General features: G+C 40.3%; 1 protein-coding gene across 1 annotated transcript in view; it reads left to right on the top strand.

The window, feature by feature from the left end:
- The first annotated feature begins 5 nt into the window (after positions 1-5).
- Positions 6-16,622, top strand: part of GINM1 (glycosylated integral membrane protein 1) — a 27,926-nt gene continuing 11,309 nt past the window's right edge. Inside the window, exons 1-3 of the mRNA XM_063443332.1 lie at positions 6-351; positions 9,250-9,306; positions 10,969-11,065. Of these exons, the coding sequence (XP_063299402.1) occupies positions 235-351; positions 9,250-9,306; positions 10,969-11,065 (271 nt within the window). The 5' untranslated portion in view covers positions 6-234. The remainder of the gene's footprint in view (positions 352-9,249; positions 9,307-10,968; positions 11,066-16,622) is intronic.

The raw sequence follows: 16,622 nt of genomic DNA on the forward strand, positions 1-16,622 counted from the left end.
AATGGCAAGGCGTAGTTATGGGATGCCAATGTGACAGGCTCAGCTGTGTTATCGTGGTTTGACAATTGCCGTTGGGCATAGCGTTTCCTGGTTTTGCTCGTGTGCGGGAACATAGTTGTTATAGTAGAGTAATAATGGTGGCGGGGCATGGGGGAAAGGGATGCTCCACTTTATAGTCTCCTCCTCTCTGCTCCTCCTTCAACACATCATTTCTGGTTTTGAGTCTGGGAGAAGATGGTGTACTGTTTACTATTTTCAAGGCCCAGTTGGATTCTCCTCTCGTGTTTATCTTGTATCTCCCTGATAGCCACGACCAGCGGGCAGAGCAATCACAACAGACCATCCGTCCAGGTATTTATACTCCATGGGGGGCTTCTTATACCACACACACAGACCAGTGAAGACCAACAGGAAGGGGGTAGATATAAAAACAGTTATTTCAGGTGTTGTTTCTTGAGCAATGTAAGTTGTTACCTTACGTGGGGTTAACAATAAACTATTTACCCATGTTTGGTTAGTATTATTGTACTCCACTGGGTTTCTGTTGTGTTTATACGAAGTTAAATTTATGAAGAAGCGATTTGCTCATTAAAGTCCATAACCCTCACTATTGTTTCTTGCTGTATGGGAGCATGGACCTACAAGTTATTACATTATAAAGGGCAATAACCAATATTTTTTTTTCTTAGTTATCAAATATCCTAGTTTATCATCTAATAGGCACACTATACTCACCAAAACAGCTTTAGCTTAATAAAGCGGTTTTGGTGTTTTAGATCATGCCTCTGCAGTCTCATTGTTCAATTCTCTGCCATGTAGGAGTTAACCCCTTAAGGACACATGACATGTGTGACATGTCATGATTCCCTTTTATTCCAGAAGTTTGGTCCTTAAGGGGTTAAATCATTTATTTATTTTTCAAGACCTAGTCACACCTCTCTGCATGGAACTGACACAGCCTTCCTAAACACTTCCTGTAAAGAGTAATCTAATGTTTACACTTCCTTTATTGCACAGACTGTTACATTTAGAATGTCTTAAGCCCTTGCACTATCAACAGTTTGCAATTTAAAGAGCAGGAGATGAAAACTTATAAAACAAGTACACATAACACGTTATTGAAAAATTAAAGCATTTTCCTCGTGCAGACTGTGCAAGTTGTAGACAGAGGAGGAGGTGTGGCTAGGGCTGCATAAAGGAAACAAAAGTGATTTATCTCCAGAATGGCCATGAATTGAGCATTGAGGCTTCACGGGCATTAACTATACACAAAATCACTGACAATCACTGGAATAGAGGAAGCAGGGAGAAAGCAAAAGGGGAAATTATATGAAATCAGAGGAGGAGCAGAAAATGTGATCATACTAAAGATTATAAATGGTACTTCTAAAGCTAATTTTGACACAATTTTAGGGGGATATGCATTTTTTTTTTTTTTTTTTACCTTTACAATTCTTTTAAGGTCCGCATTCAGGCGTAAAAGGGGATGGTATTTTGTGCAACACAACAGGTCCTTTCCTTTCTTAGAGATGAGTGAGTGAGTTGCTGGGACATTGGCCCCCAGTCTGGATAAGTTCTGTCTAACCAGAAGCTTAGGTAGTAGTAAATCCATGAACCTGTGTAAATAGCTTGCAGAAAGCAGGTGACTTACTGGATTTAGATAACTTGAGTTCCTTCCCCAGCTCTTCCAGTAATGGGGACAATTTGAGATCGTCTGCAATTTTTGGCATAAGTACCTGGATAACATTTTGAGTAATAAACTCTGATACTCTACACTAATGCTGCTGAGAAGCTTCACTTTGGTGTGACTGTTCAAGGTTATAAAGCTCAGTATAGTAGCATTGAAAGAAAGTCTAAGCTTCCTACTTGCTGTTGTCAGTTTCAGACAAGTGTTGTAGAAACGTAAAATGTGACGGCAGAGAAAAACCATTCGGATGTATGACACTTCAATGTAATGCTGGATACCTAATGTGCTGTACATATGGTCTTAGATGTAATATATATGGTTCCCCTAATGTTAAACTTACACTGTGACCGAATCCATGACTAATGTACATACATAAAGCCTGTCAACCAAAAATAAAGAATAAAAAAAAAAAATTCGACCCATCTAATCTGCCCAATTTTCAAAATACTTTCATTAGTCCCTGGCCTTATCTTATAACTAGGATAGCCTTATGCCTATCCCACGCATGCTTAAACTCCTTCACTGTGTTAACCTCTACAACTTTAGTTGGAAGGCTATTCCATGCATCCACTACCCTCTCAGTAAAGTAATACTTCCTAATATTTTTAAACCTTTGCCCCTCTAATTTAAGACTATTTCCTCTTGTTGTGGTAGTCTTTCTTCTTTTAAATAAAGTCTTTATGTATTTAAATGTTTCTTATCTTATCTTTCCTCCAAGCTATACATGTTAAGATCCTTTAACCTTTCCTTGTAAGTTTTATCCTGCAATCCGTATACCAGCTTAGTAGCCCTTCTCTGAACACTCTCTAACGTATCAATATCCTTCTGGAGATACGGTCTCCAGTACTGCGTACAATATTTCAAGTGAAGTCTCACCCGTGTTCTGTACAATGGCACTTCTCTCTTTCTACTGCTAATTCCTCTCTTATACAACCAAGCATTCTGCTAGAATTTCCTGCTGCTCTATTTCATTGCCTGCCTACCTTTAAGTCATCAGAAATAATCACCCCTAAACCCCTTTCCTCAAATGTTGAGGTTAGGACTCTATCAAATATTCTGTACTCTGCCCTTGGGTTTTTACATCCAAGATGCATTATCTTGCACTTATCCACATTAAATGTCAGTTGCCACAGCACTGACCATTTTTCTAGTTTACCTACACCATTTGCCATTTGGCTTATCCCTCCTGGAACATCAACCCTGTTACATATCTTAGTATAGCAAAAAGACATACCTTACCATCAAGACCTAGTGCAATATCAATAATAAAAATATTAAAGAGAGTGGGTCCAAATACAGATCCCTAAGGTACCTCACTCGTGACAAGACCATGCTTCAAATATACTCCATTGAATACAACCCTCTGTTACCTGTCACAATATTGGAATCCAAACTTAAAGATTGCAGTTTATTGATCAGGCTTCTATGTGCAACATTGTCAACAGCCTTATTGAATTACTTGCCCGCCAACGTCAAGGCAGACCCCTCTAGACAGGTCCTACTCTGACCCTTCACCTTGCTTCCTTGAGCTTCTGTCAAAGATATCTCTAATGAGACAGGGGTATTTTTTATATACACCCCTATATACTTATTAACCCTTAATAGGGAGCACATGGGATGGGCGGCAGCATTGTAACAAAAAGTGAATACAAAAAAAAGTCCTGCGCTCACTCCCATCACTCCTGGGCGGCAGCAATGACCACAGTACACATCAGCCCAGGAGGGTTGAAACGTTGATTTCTCCTAACCACAGTTTATGTATTCTTTTGGAATGCAGTAAATACTTTTGTTTCACTTGAATGAAGACCTATATATATTTTAAAAAGCTAGGAAAAAAAAGGAGAGAACGCAGTTAACTTTTTTCTTTGTTTTTTACTATATGTATTGGAGCTGATGTGTACTGTAGGAATATAGTGGAGAAACTATGTCCATCGTGTCTGCAACAGTTATGAGCGTCATTCGTGTGTACATTCTTAGTCCAGATCCGCAAGGGAGCCGGTTAAAAAACTGTTGTCCTGTCATGTGGGCAGAAAAGAGAGGGGAGTAGAACTTATTTACAGAAAGTAACCAAGACCTGTGATCAGGTGATAAAGACCAGGAGAGCAAGGACTAAGACCAGTCTCTTCTCCCCATCCCTGATCCAAATGTACAGTATGAGTCTTCCACGGGAATCCTTACTATGTACAACTTGGAATGGCTATCGGCTTCACCCAGCTCACATAACAGGCGTACAGTATGAACATGTAATAATGGTATAGTAATTGGGGAGAAGCCCTAGGTCAACCATTTACAACAGTGAAAAACAATCAAATATCCCGGTCAGTTAATCTAACCAGTAGTGAGACCCGGGCCTAGATGTAAACCGTCCACCCCAGGCTCCAAACAGATATGCAAACTCCCTCAACATGAGCAATACCGATCTGGGCCAAGGTGAGGATATATGCCAGTCCCATCCCATCTCCCACTGCAAAAGCGGTCTCCATCCCAGCCATGTCACCTATGTGTCCATTGCTAAAAAGCATCAGTAAACAACCCTACAGTTACTTGCTTCATATTTAGGGATCCTCTGTCATGGTGCCAGTTGGGACTACGCAGTTCCCAAGCCAAAGGCTGAACCACTGTGTAAATGGTAAACCCTGTAATAGCATAGTCAATTCCTCTAAATCCATAACATGTCGCCTAGGTGTCAAAGTCCTGCATCCCATCAACACCTACCATTCTTGTAGATTTACCCAACGACCACCCGTCCCAACCAACATGACCCCCAAGATCTCTGTCAATGTAGTGAAGTACATTATGCCCCTCCAATTGTCCCACCTCAAGTGTCCACAACATGCGAACTGCCCTCACCCTGGTGGACACCTGGGCCTTAAAGGACCAATATAGGCACCCAGACCACTTCATCTTAATGAAGTGGTCTGGGTGCCAGGTCCCTCTAGGGTTAACCCTGCCTGCTGTAAACATAGCAGTTTCAGAAACTGCTATGTTTACATATGGGTTAATCCAGCCTCTAGTGGCTGTCTCACTGACAGCCGCTAGAGGCGCTTCCACGTTTCTCACTGTGATTTTCACAGTGAGAAGACGCTGCCGTCCATAGAAAAGCATTGAGAACTGCTTTCCTATGGACTGATTGAAGTCGCGCGCGGCTCTTGCCGCGCGTGCGCATTCAGCCGATGACGTCCAAAGGAGGAGGAGAGTCCCCAGCGCTATAGTGGTCCTTTAAGACTCAGGAGGCCCCAGGGTAAACTGCAGCCACCAACCAGTAGTTAAAGCCCAACATATCCATAACTTGCTGTGGCAGCAGTGAGGCCCGACACGGCACAACCAGCAGAGAACAGGAGTGCACATAGAATACATAACAATCAAGAGGTTCTAAAAGTGTGGATAGCAGTAGCCACCCCACTGGTCCTGTTCTGGTAGAAGGAGGGTACAATACTAAAGGCTGGGAGTATAATAGGAGACTAGACACGGATCAATCTCCAATCCGTGACTGTCCCGGGGGTCCGGGGTGTGGGCAGCCCGTCAAGACAATATGCGATATAAGGACAAATAATGGATAAATTGGCCAGCAATAAAAAGGGGTCCAACTTCCCTAGCTGCCCAAATATTTGTACACCCCTTTCCATCCAAATAGCCAGGAATGCTGCAGTCCCAGAGACCCCGACCAGGCAGGCTAGGGGAGCCCATGCTCCTCAGTTCAGGGTGCCCACATCAGATCTCAGAGCCAATTTGTAGGAGAGTCCATTATCCAATTTGGAACAATAATGGCTTGTAGGTTCAGGGCCCTAAGCAAGCGAGGAACATCATTCTGCCACTACAACACATGCTAGGTATTGCTTATTCGTGCCTGCAAGCTAAATGGGAAACCGTATCTGTGTGAGATGTGCTTCTCCTGCAGCATACTGATGACTGGCCTCAGGGCTGTCAGCGTGGATAGATCCTCGTATAAGGAGACCTGTGCATCCGGGTATGGTATGTTGGCCTGCAGCGCGCATGAGGGTCTCCTTCAGTTTAAATGAATGTAGGCCTCTGATGCAGATGTTGCTCCGCCCACCTCGATTATTCAGGTCTTCTACCTGCCAAAGGAGCTCCAGGTGCACTGACCCTTGTCTCATGACTGCAAAATCTGTGGCTTGTTGATGCTGGGCAACCTGTTGGCATTCCGCCTTCATCTCATCCACCCTGTGCTTGAAGGTAAACCTCTATAATTTCTTCTCGGTTCACCGCTCTGCCACCATGACCTTCCTATCGTTTGAGGTTAGCTTGTTGGCTTAAATAGAGGCTAGGTCAACCCATATCTGAGACAGAGCTTCTTCTCTCGCGGATCCTGGCATCGACTCTGCCACACTATCCACTCCAGACGAGGTCGACGACCATCTTTTTTGATGTTTTGTCTAAGCAATTTGATATGTTTGACAAAGAATTAGAGCTTCAACTATTCTTTCTATGTCTTCTTCTCTGTTAAATCATATCAAAACAGGATGAATCCCCTGAGAGAAAAAAAAACTAAACATAGGTTATATGTTAAATTAAAAGTCAGAAATTTAGTTATGTCCTTATTTCAGGAGAGTAAGTCTCCAGGACCTGGTATTGCCAAAACTACTCTTATATCTTGTGACATCTGGTGGCTACTTCTTAAATAGATCCAAGTGTGATGTTTGTACAGCAAACAAAGTACTATGTGGTCTGTTCCACCTGTTACCTATACCCTCTAATCCTTGGTCTAGTATATCTATTCATTTTATTGTTAATCTTCCCCCTTCCAATTGACTTATTCTTATGGTTATTGACCGGTTTCCAAGATGGCTCATTTAATATATGGCTGGTTTGCGTAATACTTGGGAGCATTTACAACATCTCTCGGTTCTTACTTCTCAGTGGCAGAGGAGGCATTCTGATAGACATCGTTGTGCAGCTCCTTCTTGTGTAGTTGGGGATAGGGTCTTGCTTTCTAGACGCAATGGCTGTCTGAGTGCCCTCCATGAAATTCACTACTCGTTTTCTCTGTTTTGAATGCCTATTTTGTATTCTATGCGTATACCTAATGTCTTTCATACCTCCCTGTTGAAACCTCTTGTATGTATTCATTTTACTGGGACTCATGCTCCTCCACCTCCTCTTTCTGTTAAGGAATATGAGGTTGAATCTATCCTTGACCGTCGGCAGTCCATTGGGATGGGTATGGTCCCAAGAAACATAGTTGGGTTTCTCACTTTGATGTCGATGCTTCCCGGTTGGTCCATTCCTTTCACCTGTGTCATCTGGGCAAGCCTGTTCTTTCACGCCCAGTGGGAGTATCCTCCCGGTGGGGGGAGGGGGTGTTGTGTACCACCTGCCCTTCGCACGGATCTAACACTCCATGGGGCTGTACGATCTGAAGTACATACTCTATATTTACCTTACAGCGCCTGTCAATCACTTCTCTCCTGTTTCCGTGGGGAATATTCACCCGGACTCTGCCCAAAGTACTGGCACGCCTTTTATAATTTGAATAGCATGATATCCCGTCTACCATTAAAGTGACCACATCATCTAGACCAGTTGTTTTCAACCGGTGGTCTGCAGACCGGTAACAGTCCGCAAGAATTTATTGACGGTACGCAAAAGCTTTCACCCGCGGTGAGCCGGCCCTGCTGTCTGCCTTTCTCAGGCCGGTGAGGAGATCAAAGATCTCCCTTACCGATCTTCTGGCAGTTTGTTGAGGGAGGTGGGACCCGGGAGACTGCGGGGCAGGAGGAGCACCCAGGAGGATGTGATTCTCCGCGAACAGGCAGGTCGGAGCGTTGCCTCGCGTTACCATGGCAATTCTTCGACACAGCGATGTGCTTGCAGCAAAAAAATAGGCCAGCCTGCAGCTGCTGGAGCTGCAGGTTAAAGTGCACCCGTCACCACTGGAACACCAAGGATTGCAGTGATGTCTCCTCCTTCCAGGCCAGAGGTAAGAAGGGGGCATAAAGCTTCCCCCCTTTTAAGTAAATGATATACATTTTCTCCCTGATCACCTTCCCCTCATTGCACCACTTCACACATACCCTGCAGCCCCTCATCCATTGAAAGGATAATAATAAGATAAAATGGAAATATTCTAAATACCCACCAGTATATCATTCCTCACTCCAAAATGCAAAGAAACGAGGTGTTGCAATTATTATTTAATCGAACATAAAATTTTAATTGACCCTTGAACAGAAAGATACAATGGGTAGATTTAATATTTTGATTTGTAGAATAGAAGACTCCTTATATACTTTTGTCAATATCTAAGTACCCAATTTATTCTCTAAAACATTTTTTTTTGGAAGCCTTTTTAAAAAAAAAAAGAAAAAAATTAAAAATTATCAAAAAGGGTAAATTAACAATCGCAGGTGATATGAATATTTTTCCAGACGAAACACTAGATAGGAGCAATATTAATATAAAAAAAAAATCAAGACATATTATTAAGACAAATTGTAAAGTATTTCAGGAACTATTGAATAAATATGATTTATTTGACACATGGCGTGTTCAGAACCCTAAAGAAAGGGTTCTGAACACGCATATGTCAAATAAATCATATTTATTCAATAGTTCCATAAGGTTTTCTAAAGTCCATAGGATACATTTTAGATTGGACCTTTTTCTGACCAACTCTACCAATCTAAGTGACTTTGTTAATTCATAAATAGACGTGTTAACATTGTCCGATCACGCTCCAATCTTTGTTAGTTTAGAAATGAACCAAATATTAAAGGTAGATCCTTGTGGAGGCCTAATGAAAGTTTACTGGAAGATAAAAACAAAGATAACCTGATGAACAAAGCAAGAGGATTTTTTTAAATGAAAACTATAATGGAGAGATAGATAATACTACATTGCGGTGTACATTTAAACGGGATGTTTGATTAAATTAGGAGTAGAAAATAAAAATAAAAAACAGCAAGCTTTGGAACTTTTGGAAAATACAAATTTATATTTAAATTTTTTTTTTTTTATATATATAGATTATTTATTAGTCATTGCATTTCCTCTTCACTGTGTCCATGCTATTTATTTTACTAATTCATGATGTGGGGAACCCTGAAAAACAAGTTGTAAACTGTACAGGAAATGTCTTCTATTTAATGAAAGCATGCTTGAAACCTAGTCATCCTGGGAGGTGTGGATGGGGAGCATAAATAAAATGATTTAACTCCGAAACTATCAAAAACTGAGCTGTGAGACTGTGAGGTCATTCTCTAAACAACAAAATCATTAAATTAAGCTAAAGTTGTTTTAGTGCTTAGTGCTTTTTTTTTTTTTTAATCCTATGGGTTGTGGCTATTCAAGGACGGTAGAAATCTTCAGACGGCCGGTCCACCAGAAATATGCATCATTTTGCTTTGCTACTTTAATGCAGAAACAATATGTCTCTTCCTCCACGCTCTGACTACAATCTTTGTTATCCATCTAACAAATAGTTGCTGGGTTTGTTTTTGTTTTTCATCACAATGTGATGTGTTACTTAAAGATGTACCTTTATGATGAACATAATGCACAGAGAGACAGAAAGCAAGCATAATGTTTTTTTGTTTTGTTTTTAGGAAACTGTAAGACTTGATGTAACCATTTTAAAGGAAAATATAAACCTGTCCGGACAGGTGAGTCAAGAAAGTAAACTTAAGGAATATATATTACTGTTACTCCTGCATAGGAATATATTTTTGTATAAAGGGTTTGATCATGCTTTGTCACCCTTCTGTTGCCTCATTGTAAAAACTGAGGGTTATGTATTTTGTACACATGAGCTATTTTCTGTATAAAATAATTATTCCATCCATTATACATTTGCCTTTTAAAGGAAAAATTTGGATGAAAGTGACTAGGTACCATAGGCCTCAAAACAACTTTATTGAGATTTAGTTGTTTTGAGTGCAGTAAGTAGTTTTAAAACCTTAACAAAAGGAAATTTATAGAAAAAAATCTCGATTAATTTGCAAGGATGAGACTTGTGATCTTAAAAATGATGTTAAAGAAAAACACACATAAATAAAAGAAGAAAACCAATATTGTAGAAAATATGAATTTTGACTGTGACTGAATTTCACTGAAATTACAGCAGAGTCAAGAGATCTACAGAAACAAAGTTGGGACTACTTTGACTCTATATTTCTCCTCTGCCTGACTTTCTTAGACTCCAGATTAAGTCGAAGTGTGAATCCTGAAAGCCATCACTAATGATGGCTGCAGGGAATTGGCTGTGTCTATAGTGGATCCCGCGGTCTCGCAGGATCCTCCACAGACCTCAGTGCTGTACTTTCGTGCATGCATAAGTGTACAGCAGGGACTTGAGCTCATGTCTTCCATAACCGTTAAAGTTAGTGTAACTGTACTCTTATGTGTGCATTTATCTTTACATGTCTGCATTTTAAGTATGATCAAATAGATTGGTACTTTTAAATTTGTCTTTGAATGCTCAACATATATTCCATGTTCTGTAGCATTCACTTTTTGCCACTATTAAAAAAAAATAAAAAAATAAAAATACTCCTAATGCACAGCCTGTCACGATCTTATCAAAAAGGGCAGGGCAGGCTGCAAACAGGCAATAACATAGATTCCACAAGCAGGGGCCACAAGCCAAGTCAGTCTTAGGCAACAGGAAACATGAAACAACTAACTGAAACTGCCATCAGAGAGAGGCAGTGTTATATACCTGGGATAATGATCCATCTGCCTCAAGTGGACTTAGATTGACAGGTAGGAGCTACTGGTAAAGTTAAGCCCCCTAGTGCTGCAGGCAATGCCGGATAAACAAGGCTAGATCCACAAGTACTGAAGTGGCTCAGAGGCAGGAATGTAGGCTTAGGATGCAGAAAGACCCAGGTTCAAATCCCCTGTGGGGCAACCACGCCTGGCTGTCTGGATGGCACGGTGAGAACCGTGACACAACCTCGTTGTATACAATTTTCAAAAGCTCTTTTTTCCTCCAATAATACTTGTTATAGCAACTGCACGGGGTACTTTTTAGTTGCCCAATAACTAATTTTAGGCAATTGGATCTTACACAATCACTGCTATCTTTTCAGTGAGTTGAAATAAAGCCACTCCTAACTTCTTGGACAGTCAGGTGCAGAATGCAATTAATGCAGAACACAATTGGTGATTGGGCTGTTGAAGAGTACTGCAGATTTTTCCTAGATTATGCTGTTACATAATTGCAATGACTATCTTTCTACATGTTCATTTTAAATGGATTATATCTTTTATATATTTATTATTATTATATATGATGTTTTTCTTTTTTGTTTTGTCACCTTAAGATCAAGGTCAATATTGGCTACAGCAAAGGCCAGGTACAAGTAAATGGATTCCCAGTCAATAAAGGTGTTACACGGATAACAAGTGGAATGGAACTATGTAAGTGGCAAAGTATTGTATCTTAGAGGGTAGACATTCTACAATGAGAGTTTTTGCACCTGCAGTCAAATACATGTTGTCTATTATTTTCCAGTTGTGTAACTGAAAAGAAAAACGGGAACAAAACTTATCCAGAAGTATTCAATTTTTAATCAAATTCTTAGTCAACAAGCCGAATTGGGCATGCAAAAAAAATATTCTATGCATTACAGTTGGTGGTGTCCCTTTAAGATCATTTTCGATGTAAGTTAAAAAAAATATTTGAGTGTAGATTATTATTTAAGCTTTAAATTTCTAGGCCATCTGCGGTGCAGATGGGTAGCTCTGGTTTTCCCAGCAATAGGACAGGACATCTAATTAAGCATCTCGCCACCATCTTCTCAAAAGTCTGGTTAGGACAAGGGCTTTTTAGTGGAGACTTCATTATACACTTTTTTATTTAGTAACTGACTAGGCTAATTTGTATAAATATTTTTCTTTTTTGTGGTTATGCCTTTGTCCCCTAACGGTATATTACTGTATCCATAGTGGACACTCAGGGGCTCATGTAAATGTACAGAGACATTGTAGCAGCTATGACCTGTGTGGCGATTTATCTAAGGAGAACTTCACTGCAGTGTCAAGCTGGTTATGTATAGGGCTCTGTAGTTAACCTATGAAGTAGCTATCCTTGGTGCTGCAGGTCAGAACTTCCTTGCTGCATTTTTATCATTTCTTGTATTACTGTGTTTCACCTCTTCCTTGCATTTATATCTATGTATACTTACATAGTTAGTTACATGTGCTTATCCCAAATCATTCTCCTGTTTTGTTATCCATAACTTAAACCGTTTAGAGTGTAAGTTGCTTGTGCATTCTTTACCCTGAAGTGCATTTTTCAGCATTTAATTTCATCTGCTATTTGAGTGCCCAGTCCACCAATCTATCTAAATCCCTCTGCAGCAAAGCCACATCCTACATTACACACTGCTTTCCTATGGGGTTTTGGATGACGCTGGATGTCCAGTGTCAGGCGACCAAAAGTTGCCTAACGGCCCGGAGGTCCCTTTAGTGCAATGATGGCGATCCTATGGCACACATACCACAAGTGGCCCGCTGGGCCCCTTTCTGTGGGCACGCGGCCATAGGTCACCGGGGAAGGGGGGCCACTGTCTTCAGCAATGCAGAGTAGGCACCTGCCTGCCCTAAACGGCAGACGCCAACCAAAGTTAGTGTTAATATTTGTTTGTGTGTGAAAAATGCAAAAAACTAATTTGAATGCCAATTTTGGCCAGTGTTTGTGACTAAGTGGCTACTAAAAAAGACTGGACATACCCCATTTGCCACACCTTGGGTTGTCTACTTTTGCAAATGGTATGCCATCATGGGGGTAATTCTCATTCCTGGGCTACCATACGGTCTCAAAGGCAATGTAACCAATCTTGCGAATTTCAATGTGAAAAAACTGAAACGCAAGCCTTATATTTGACTGTGCAACTTCTGAAATCACTATAAAACCTGTACATGAGGGGTACTGTTATACTGCGGAGACTTCGCTGAACACAAATATTAGTGTTTTAAAACCGTAAAACATATCACAACAATTATATCGTCCGTGTAAATACCATTTTGTGTGTGAAAAATGCAAAAAACAATTCACTTTCACTGATGTACAGGTTTTATGGTGTCTTGGAAAGTAACAGGGTTAAATATAGTGCTAGCAAAGTAAATTCTCTGGACTTTTGGCCTGGGTTGTCAGGCAGGTCCGGCAAATTGTAATTAATAAAATGACCTAATTATGTAAAATCATTGCATAATTATATATTCTACGTATATATATATAAAACCAAGAGGGCTGCACTCACCTGAACATGCATTCATTATAGGGTGCTGCTGGGGCCAAAATATACAGAATCCAGCGCACTCGCTTATTAACTAAACAGTGATTTCAAATCTTAGAGATTGTAAGTTTTATTTAAAAACACCTCACCTAGGCAAAAAATGATGGTGGTTTAGTTACATTATATGATCATACATTGCATAAGCCTGCCAACTACGTCAAAGTACCCCATATTCGGCAGGTCCTATCCTAATAGCAGCCTAATGCTTGCTCTTATGAGATTAATCCACTTACTTGGGAAATACTTTCTTACTGGGACTCTCTGCAAGTCAAGGCTATTAGGACAGGACCTGCCGAATATGGGATACTTTGACGTAGTTGGCAGGCTTATGCAATGTGTGATCATATAATGTAACTAAACCCCCATCTTTTTTGCCTAGGTGAGGTGTTTTTAAATAAAACTTACAATCTCTAAGATTTGAAATCACGGTTTAGTTAATAAGCGAGTGCGCTGGATTCTGTATTTTGTGTGTGTGTGTGTGTGTGTGTGTATATATATGTGTGTGTATATATATATATATATATGTGTGTATATATATATATATATATATATATATATGTATGTGTATATATATATATGTATGTATGTGTATATGTATATACTCGAGTATAAGCCGAGTTTTTCAGCACATTTTTTGTGCTGAAAAACCCCAACTCGGCTTATACTCGAGTCACTGTCTGTATTATGGCAATTTACATTGCCATAATACAGACTGGGGGGAGAGGGGTGCTGGCAGAGCTGTACTTACCTTTCCTGCAGCTCCTGTCAGCTCTCTCCTCCTCCGCGCCGTCCGTTCAGCACCTCGGTCAGCTCCCAGTGTAAGTCTCGCGAGAGCCGCGGCTCTCGCGAGACTTACACTGGGAGCTGACAGAGGGAGCTGCACGGACGGCGCGGAGGAGGAGAGAGCTGACAGGAGCTGCAGGAAAGGTAAGTACAGCTCTGCCAGCACCCCTCTCCCCCCCACTGAACTACCAATGACACTGGACCACCAGGGAAGGAGCCCCCCTCCCTGGCCAGCTAGCAAGCAGGGAGGGGGGACGAAAAAAAAAAGATAATTAAAATAAATAAATAATAATACAAAAAAAATATTTAAAAAAATAATAATAATTAATAATATATCAAATGCCCACCCCACCAACACATACACAAACATACACTGCATCACACACTCACACTTCATTCATATACACACACTGCACTCACACACACACACACACACACACACTGCACACTCACACACACACTGCACACTGCACTCACACACTGCACTCATACACACACACTGCATTCATTATATACACACACTGGAAATAAATATTAAATTAATATATACGCACACACACACTGCACTCATACACACTGCACTCATACACACTGCACTCATACACACTGCACTCATACACACTGCACTCATACACACTGCACTCATACACACTGCACTCACACACACTGCACTCACACACACTGCACTCACACACACTGCACTCACACACACACTGCACTCACACACACACTGCACTCACTATATACACACACTGAAAATAAATATTCAATTAATATATACACACACGCTGCACTCATACGCGCACTGCACACACACTGCACTCATACGCACACACTGCACTCATACGCACACACTGCACTCATACGCACACACTGCACTCATACGCACACTGCACTCATACGCACACACTGCATTCATTATATACACACACTAAATAAATATTCAATTAATATAATTTTTTTAGGATCTAATTTTATTTAGAAATTTACCAGTAGCTGCTGCATTTCCCACCCTAGTCTTATACTCGAGTCAATACGTTTTCCCAGTTTTTTGGGGTAAAATTAGGGGCCTCGGCTTATATTCGGGTCGGCTTATACTCGAGTATATACGGTATATATATATATATGTATGTGTGTGTATATAGATACATATATTATTTTGTTCTAAGTGTATTTTGAGATATATATATATATATATATATATATATATATATATTCCTATATTCATTTTAAAACACAGAACGAAATGACACGTATATTTTTTATTTATTTTTTAATCAATTTTTTTAACGTATTTACATATATATTTACACACATATATATATATATATATTATTAAAATACACTAAGACAGTGTGTGTGTGTGTGTGTATATATATACTTGGATCATATATATAATGGATATAAGTATATATTATTTTTTTTACACAGTTTTAAACTGGTTTTATTTTCAGGCAGCAGGGGGGGTACCTGTCATTACAGGCACTCCCCCCGCTAGCTGCTCTAGTATCTTGTCTTGAGTCATCCAAGTTTTTTTGCAGCATTTGCATATCTCTTCCAATAGGATCCTCCTTAAAGGACCACTCTAGGCACCCAGACCACTTCAGCTTAATGAAGTGGTCTGGGTGCCAGGTCCAGCTAGGGTTAACCCATTTTTTTAATAAACATAGCAGTTTCAGAGAAACTGCTATGTTTATAAATGGGTTAAGCCTTCCCCCAAATCCTCTAGTGGCTGTCTCATTGACAGCCGCTAGAGGCGCTTGCGTGATTCTCACTGTGAAAATCACAGTGAGAGCACGCAAGCATCCATAGGAAAGCATTGTAAATGCTTTCCTATGCGACCGGCTGAATGCGCGCGCAGCTCTTGCCGCGCGTGCGCATTCAGCCGACGGGGCGGAACGGAGGAGGATCGGAGGCAGAGAGCTCCCCGCCCAGCGCTGGAAAAAGGTACGTTTTTTTTTTACCCCTTTTTCCCCTTTCCAGAGCCGGGCGGGAGGGGACCCTGAGGGTGGGGACACCCTCAGGGCACTATAGTGCCAGGAAAACGAGTATTTTCCTGGCACTATAGTGGTCCTTTAATATATACTGTACTGAGGAAAATAGTGATTTAAAAATGTCTGCCTTTTCCTGGTCTTTATTAACACACCTATCTCAGTTTTCAGTGTACCTACACTTAAATTTTTTGGTTTCTTAGAATGTATGTACTCAAAATGTTTTTAGGAGTTGTCTTTGTTCTCTTTGGTTATCACTTTTATAACATTTTAGCCACTTTAATGGCCTTTTGCATGCGTTATTGCCGATTTGTCCACTCTAAAAGTCCTTTTCTTATTTTTAATCTCTTGGTCTTGCTTTCCCACTAAGCTACATTGGTTTCAATTTGTTTATTTTATAATTACTATCCAATGGTACATACTGAACAAATGTAGTTTAATATTTGTTTGAAGATATTCCATTTATCCTAGTTGTTGTTGTTTTTTTTCACAAAATTTCAGTCATTATGTAAAGCTATCCTTATATTATTGATATTGGCCTTTTAAAAATTATATGTTTTAGTATACCCCATGTGCTTTTGGATTTTTGAGTTTATTTCAAAAGATACTATATTGTAATCACTATTTCTCAAGTGTTCTCTTACTTGAATGTTGGTGAAAAAATCACAAGTTTGTCTCTGTTCACACCTTGGAAAACCTAACTTGGTGGTAAAAAAAAGTCCAGATTCATTCATCAAGGCCTGTATTTTGCACAAACAGTTTGAGTAAGAATTACGACAGATGCTCTGGAACAAGATGGGGTGCAGACATGAATTCCTTACTGGCTCAAGGAAGTTGGCCTACAAAAGATATCCTAAAATTGTCCATCTTCAAAGAAATTAAAGCGATTTGGAATGCCCTGCT

The sequence above is a fragment of the Pelobates fuscus genome, chromosome 2 (genome assembly GCF_036172605.1).
Source record: "Pelobates fuscus isolate aPelFus1 chromosome 2, aPelFus1.pri, whole genome shotgun sequence".
Taxonomy (NCBI): Eukaryota; Metazoa; Chordata; class Amphibia; order Anura; family Pelobatidae; genus Pelobates; species Pelobates fuscus.